At 43.6% G+C, this 7,630-nt stretch overlaps 1 protein-coding gene across 2 annotated transcripts in view; it reads left to right on the top strand.

The window, feature by feature from the left end:
* Positions 1-397: 397 nt before the first annotated feature.
* Positions 398-7,630, top strand: part of LOC147443200 (Adenine nucleotide alpha hydrolases-like superfamily protein) — a 29,327-nt gene continuing 22,094 nt past the window's right edge. The window contains exon 1 of one of the 2 annotated variants that reach the window (XM_086529104.1): positions 398-829. In XM_086529104.1, the coding sequence (XP_086385230.1) occupies positions 549-829 (281 nt within the window). In that variant the 5' untranslated portion in view covers positions 398-548. The remainder of the gene's footprint in view (positions 830-7,630) is intronic. The other variant, XM_086529103.1, reaches the window with a different exon arrangement.

Raw genomic sequence — 7,630 nt, 5'->3', positions numbered from 1 at the left:
AATCTAGGGTACCCCCTTTTTGGGGCGTCGGGTTTGAACCTGAGACCTCACGCATGAGAGGCACTTACCCTAACCGCTACGCCATGCGTGCGTTGTGAAACGTGGGGGCCCTAATTTACTTATTATATGTAAATTAGAAGCGAACGCCGAAAGTAAATTAAGATATCCTATATTACTTTTTATACTTTCGACACCGCCATTAGGATCTATGGCCCACAATGCCCCGGCCATAGATCCCACCCTCCCATGCCCGTGCCACTTAGTCCTGAGGCAAAGCCCCCCCTGGGTCCCACCCCATCCTTTTCTTTAGTGTTCTTCTTCTCTCTCATCTAGGGAGAGGCCAATTTCCTTATGAAAACTTGTGATGCTTTGAGAGACGTTTGTAAAATTGGCAAGGGTCTATAGGTCAGGGCCAGGGGTGTTTTAGTATGAGTTTTTTCGATTTTAGCTCCTTTCGGCTGCAGTCAGAGTCCCCCCCGACCCCCCCGGGAGGGTCTCTCTCTCTCTCTCTCTCTCTCTCTCTCTCTCTCTCTATCTATATCTAAGCAATGGAGTGTGGAGGGCAAGGCTGTGAAGTGTGTGTAGGCAGCGCTTGTTCATGCTCCTCATCGAGCAGGAGGGCCACATCGTCTTCTTGGTGGCACACCAAAGTCTGCTGCAAATGCAAAGAGGCTCCCGCCCAGGTTGCTGCCAACCAGACTGAAGTTCTGTGTGCATCCTGCCTCAACACCTCCCTCTTTTCCAAGTTCAAAACTGCCATCAACATGCACGACCTCATCCGTCCCTCCCACAAGGTGCTCCTAGCGTTTTCTGGTGGTCCATCTTCCAGGTAAGCATCAAAAGATACTTCAGCTGCGGTTCCCAAATCCAGAAATTAAAAAAATAAGAGTAACAATAAAAATGAGAAAATGTGTGTGTGTGTGTGTGTGAGAGAGAGAGAGAGAGAGAGAGAGAGAGAGAGAGAGAGTTTTGGGTGTGAGGTCGATATTATGTTGCGTTGATGTTCCCCCTGAGAGCAATTTGAGCTGGCCTTGCAATCTATAAGGAGGAAGCTTTGCCAGTGGTCCTCTTTGCAATTATTTTTCGATGACAAAGCTTTGATTGTAAATCAGGTTCTTCTTGTGACAGCCCGGTTCACTACCTCTTTGCTTGACTTTGCCTACACACTAGAGTTTTGTCTCGACTGCGGTTCTTAATGCACAATGTTTTGTGGGGTTGCTCGAATGGCTTCCAAAGACACGTGACCTAGAGCTCATTGGCGCAGTGTTATTATGCTTGGAGAGAAGGGAGGTTTTGGCATTATTGATCAAGAGATGCAGAGTGGCGCATTGCTTGCCAAGCTTATATTCGGAGGTTTGTTTCTTGGGGCTAAGCCTTGGAAGCAATTTCTGTACCATGCCTTATCTTGTGTGGTTCCTCGTTATGGGTCTATGGACAGTGATGGCGCTTGATGATCCATTTTATTTTTACTGATACCTGTCTCGTTGTGATGACCTTTAATTTCAGGCCTGTCGGATAGGTTCTTCAAGTTGGTAAAACTTCTTCTACATCTTTCAGTAGGGTTCTGATCCCTCTTTGTCCGGAGCCCGTCCTTTAGGTCATACCACGTCATCACTTTGTGACATAACGACAACTTTTAAAGGGATGGGGGAGCCTTAATGGGCGGAGAGTCCTTATCCTATTTGATTCAAGTTCGATAAACAATTTTATTTGATTAGACACCTCAGAGTCTCTTGGTTTTACTTGAGAAAGGCTAAAAACCGCGTTCAGCTTCGGTTCAGCCTTTGAGGGGTTGACCACGAACTCTACTAAGGACTTTTAAATCTGAAAATCGACAAGTACTCTGACCGAGAGGCTTTCCTAGTTGCTCGAATCCAAGGATGTGATGTTATTTTAGGAATGCTATGGCATTACAAAATTCATTCGCTTTAACGAGCAACAATATAATGTAGGTGCTAGTGCAAGTATTTTGTAAGTATCCGTGGTTAGTCACTTCACTGAAGAAGTATCTTTTTGCTTACTTGATTTTTGTCAAAGAGAGAGATGAGTGGTGAAAATGTCTTGTCAAATTTAGATAAGCATCGCTTAACTTTTTTAAATTAGCACCAAGATTACTTTACTGACACTTTCCTCGATGCATTATCTCTCGAAAGATTGAAAAATAATTGTATAGATCTAATTGCGGGCAGCTCACTTCCAAATCAACCACATTACGGAGTGTAAATGAGCTTTTGGAAAAGGGTCTTGTTTGACCTAGTACTTTCACCTATTTTGCTTGTTCAGAAGAAAGACGACACTTTTCGAATGTGCATTGATTATCGTTCTCTAAACAAGATTATGATCAAGAATAGATTTCCAATTCTTAGAATTGATGGTATTTTAGAAAGCTACAGGGGGCACGAATTTTCAAATGCATAGACCTCAAGAGCAGCTATCATTAGATTTATACTGCTCCCAAAGATATACATAAAACTGCATTCGGTACAACTTTCGGATGGTACGAGTTTTTAGTATTCCTTTTGGACTTATTAAAACTCCAACAACTTTCAATTGAATGATGGACTTTATCTTTCGTCCTCATCGACAGTGCACAGGAATCTTTTTTGACGATATCTCTGTCTTCTCTTACACAGAGGAAGAATATAAAATGACATTGCAGATTGTCTTCAAAGAATTGCAAAAGCATAAACTTCAAGTTAATGCTATAAATTTTTTCTTAACAGAAATTCACTATTTGGGACATATAGCCTCTCATAATCAAATAAAGATGGACCCTGCAAAGATTCAGGCTATTTCAGAATGGCCGCAGCGTGTTTCCGTTCAATGTTCAAAGTTTCCTTGGACTCTGTTACTACTACATACATTTTATTTGCCATTTTGCTCATGTAGCTGCACCTCTCCATGACCTCTTAAAGAAAAAGATATCCTTTATATGGGGTATTAAACAGAAGGAAGCTTTTGAAAAGCTAAGCACCCATGGACCACTTCTTATTGTACCTGATCTACGAAAACCATTTGGAATATAATGTGATGCTTCAAGCAATTGCAAGCTGCACCTCTCCATGACCTCTCAAGGAAAAAGATATCCTTAATATGGGGTAGTAAACAAAAGGAAGCTTTTGAAAAGCTAAGCATACATGCACCACTTCTTATTGTACGTGATCTACAAAAACCATTTGGAATACAATGTGATGCTTCAAGCGATTGCATTGGTTTAGTACTTAATCACGAAGGCCACGCGATAGCTTATGAAAGTAGACGACTTCAGTGTCACGTGCACATCTAACCTAATGTGCATGTGGACAAGCTGTAACTCCTACTTCTAGGGTTTAGGTCAGCCTAGGAAGTGTTCTGGCACCCTTGTGAGCCTGTATGCAGGACGTGCATGTCCAGGCACTTCAAAGCAGTTGCATACCCTCCGATTGCACAGCCATTAGCATCAAGCATAAGCATTTCACCGCATGTGAACCTCATCTTATCGCATGTGAACTACCTCTTATTAGGTGACTTATTAATAAGCCTTAATTTGCCAAATCGTGGGGACTCAGCATAAGGTTGCTCGACCCGGCTTATGGTTTATATAAGCAAGCCTATGGAGGGCCTTGAAGAGCAGGAAGCTGGAGAACAAGTCATATGTTGCACAAGGATTAGAAGCTCCTCAACACCAACGTTTTTCTCATCCTCGGCCAACGTTTTTCAGCCCTTCACTCTAGCGTTTCCAGCCCATCTAGTGTCGGTCTTCTCTCTCTCTCTCTCTCTCTCTATCACTCACAGCACTTTCACTCAGTTTTCATTCTCTTTCTTGCACTAGTCTATTGCACAAATTTCATGAAGTAAAAAGGGGGGACTCTCTCTCCCTTTCAGTAAAAGGAACCTTGAGTGCGCATTGAGCACTCATCCTGATGAGCATTCACCATCAATCACTTCCGTTGCACATTACATTGGTATCAGAGTTCTTTGGCTGTCTTCGGTATCATTACTCAAGAAAAGAACCTAAATGTTGGGATCGTCGGCTTTGGTCTAGCCCGGAAATGAATGTGTGAGAATACCCCGTCTACATGGCATCCTAGGTGGCCTGGAGCATATGGAGCATGGCCTAAAAGTGGCCCAAGTCATGGTACTACCCATGGGGGAGTTTTCTAGACATAGTAAACCCATTTTTGGAGTAGTTTTGACTCACCTAAAAGTGCCTTACACAGGTGGATCCGAAAATCCAAGCTGTTTTTTTAGTAGATGCATGTGGCAAGTGAAGATGCCTCTTTTGTGCTATAAAAGCACCTTTTGTAATCACTATTTCAAGCTAGTCAATTCATCATTTGAGTCTAAACTCTCTCTCTCTCATCTTGTGTAATTAGCAAGTTAATTAGTGTGTGTCAGCATGAATGCTACTCTACTTAATCCCCCTTGATCCAACAATTGGTATCAGAGCCATAAAGGGATTAGTATTTCGTAATCTCACCAATTAGATCCTTAACTCTCTTTCTAGCTTAAGTTCCCTAATCACTCGTGATCTTAATTAAACTTGGGCACGCTCTTGGCGATACCAATGAGCCACTACCCTCGTTGATTTAAGGGATCAGTGATTAGTGGAGCATTAGGCTCTTTGCTAGGTTTTCATTGCATTGCAATTAGTGCAATTTTTACTTCCTCTTTTGTGCCCTTAGCATTAAGAATTTCCTTGAGTTTTTCTAGCATCCATTATGTGTGTTAAGAGCCTCTGTCAAGAGCTTCCATTTCAATCCTCAAGCTCTAAACTTGGAGCTCATTAGAGTGTTTCACCTCACTTTCTGCTCTCGGGTTCTCTGTGTGTGTATACTCAGCACAATTGAATTGAAGAATACATTTTGTGAAGCCCATACACAAGAAGTTGTGAGAGCCCATGTGGTTAGCTTGCCCAAGATAGGGTGTTGGTTCCGATTGTTGTGGGGTCAAAGCCTATCTACCTGTTTTCGGCAAGGCGAACTTCAACCAGGCACCAAAGCGTAATTCATTGCAATTTCGGGTCCGAACAAACAAAGGACGGCCGCCTTTGCTACAACAATCCCGTTCGGTGGTTTTTTGTAGTGTCCGTGAACACGATCGATGCACCTGCTGCTTGTCACAAGACGGGCACCATGTGCCGATAGAAAAGAACAGACTTTTAGCACTTCAATAACAACTGAACTGAAAGAGAGAGATGACACGCGACATGGAGTGGCGGAATTCCACTCCAGAGAGTTTGGCCCCAAACTTTGGCGCCCCTTTCGGTATTTCTTTATATTGCATCAACTCAGTACAAGTCGGTACTCTAGACTCTGCACCTTCTCCAGGAAGCATGCCAGAGAATGAGTCTTCAACACATATTTAAAGCCCCTAGGCCCCAAAAGCAGTTTACATGAAAAGCCTTCAAAACTCAAAAGCTTCTGATCCAAAAGCAATGCCAAAAAGTTGCTAGCGCGATTTGCGGAATTTCGTACAACTGCCACGTCATCAATCAACGCAAAACGCGGAGCGTCCGTACAACTGCCACGTCATCAATTGTGTGTGTGTGTGTGTGAGAGAGAGAGAGTCTTGCTTTATTTTAATCCCTTTATGTCACTGGGGCCCCATCGAACGGGGTCCCCATAAGTTGGTAGGACTTCTTCTTCTGTTACTTGTTGTTCTTAGGGTTTAGGCCCCTCGGCTGGCATCTGCAAGTTGGCTCTATTCTTCAGGGCTTTGACACGTCAGCAGTTTGTGACATCTCCCCTTCTTGAAAGATAATAATCGTCCGCGATTACAGCATGTTTGCAAAACAACTCAAGATAGCTCAAAAAATTTTCGAGGGTCATTCCGAGGGACAATCAGTTTGCTCTTTTTGTTAAGGGGTTAGCTTCTCCTTTCGGCTCTTTTGATCAAGGAGTTGGCTTCTCCTTTCGTCCAGATCGGAACTCTTGATATTCCAGCGTAGTAAAATTAGCCATCACACCCATACCGCACTGATCTTCCACGGGTATCTTGATGCACTAAAATTACATATCCAGGCAATCTCATCCAATTAGGAATATTCAGTGGTTGGCACATCACAATGCAACACAAATGCTCACATATGCATGTTACAAGACATAGAAACATAAAGCCGTCGATGAACACTCCTCCCGCATAACCTAACAAGGTCCGGGCCGGGAGATATTCAACGACTCCCTCATCACTCCTCCCGCATAACCTAAAAAGGTGCGGGCTGGGAGATATAGAGGCTTTTACAACCAAACGCCCCCCAGACTGCAGCCTGCATCGTTTGGAGCTGTTGAGAGTAACCACTGCTCAGACTTCTTAATACTCCTCCCGCATAACCATCCAGGTCAGGGCTGGGAGTCACAACAACAATACTCCCCCTGTAAATAACCACAAGGGTCCGGGCCATGAGTAAAAACAACACTTTTCAATCATTCAATACTCCCCCCGCAAATAACCACAAGGATCTGGGCCATGAGTATGAACAAGCATTCTCAAACATTATTTCTCACTACTCCACTTGAGAATAAAATCACCAATCATTGAAACCAGTATTACAATCAGAGTCAAACAATTCAAATCGGCACCAAGATACGTTCAAGACAGATACCATCCATTTCAACCAAATTGCAAACAGGATCACCAAACAAGTTCTCAAACATATTCTAAACTTAAAAAAAAAAGCAATCTCGACATCAGTCGAGCTCGAAAAGTCGACTGACTTTCCATCCTGAAACCTGCACCAAAAAATTAGGGTTAGGTTCATTCCATAGGGTTGTAGCCGAGCTCAGCATGGTTCATCAGCTCTTGGACAAATAGTGTTTCTTTGGCGGCGATGATAGCAATCGCACTCGACCTCTAAGGTCATCTGCTTGTGAAGAGACATCTACTGGAGATGTCGGGAAATTTCAAGTTATAATCTGCTAGGGTTTCTATGGCAAGCATTTCAGGATACCCCACTCTGCCAGAAGTTGCACATTAAAGGAAGATGTCAGAAACCATATAACTTCGGGCAAAAATTTTCTTGAAAGCTTGCCAAGTCCTTGGAGTGTGTGGCTTGGTAGCTGTAGACATCAACATCTGCATGGCAGTGCTTTTGAGAAAAACAGTGACTTGAACAAATCTTGGATCCTTCTCTTGCAAGTGATCTTAATGGCTTATGCCTTGTAAGACATGAGCGGTGAAGACGGGAGCGTGCCCGATGCGCGATGTAGTAAGGGTGGATTGGCTAGTAAGTCCGAGGTCCGAGCACGAAGCCAAAATTTCCAATGAACTTTGGAAGTGCGATCTTGCTCTGTCTGCTCTTTGGTAGGACCGGTATGCTTTCAGGTTCGGAGCATGAAGCCAAAATTTCCAATGAACTTTGGAAGTGCGATCTTGCTCTGTCTGCTCTTTGGTAGGACCGACATGCTTTCAGAAAAGCACACGCCTGATGCTCTGATACCACTGTCACAAGACGGGCACCGCGTGCCGATAGAAAAGAACAAACTTCTAGCACTTCAATAACAACTGAACTGAAAGAGAGATGACACGCGACACAGAGTGGCGGAATTCACCCTAGAGAGTATTGGCCCCAAACCTTGACGTCCCTTTCGGTATTTCTTTATATTGCATCAACTCAGTACAAGCCGGTACTCCAGACTCTGCACCTTCTCCC

Source organism: Adiantum capillus-veneris, chromosome 14, assembly GCF_014529385.1.
Source record: "Adiantum capillus-veneris isolate H3 chromosome 14, ASM1452938v2, whole genome shotgun sequence".
In the NCBI taxonomy this organism is placed as follows: Eukaryota; Viridiplantae; Streptophyta; class Polypodiopsida; order Polypodiales; family Pteridaceae; genus Adiantum; species Adiantum capillus-veneris.
The sequence above is the reverse complement of the archived record's forward strand: the minus strand, read 5'-3'. Positions and strand labels throughout refer to the sequence as shown.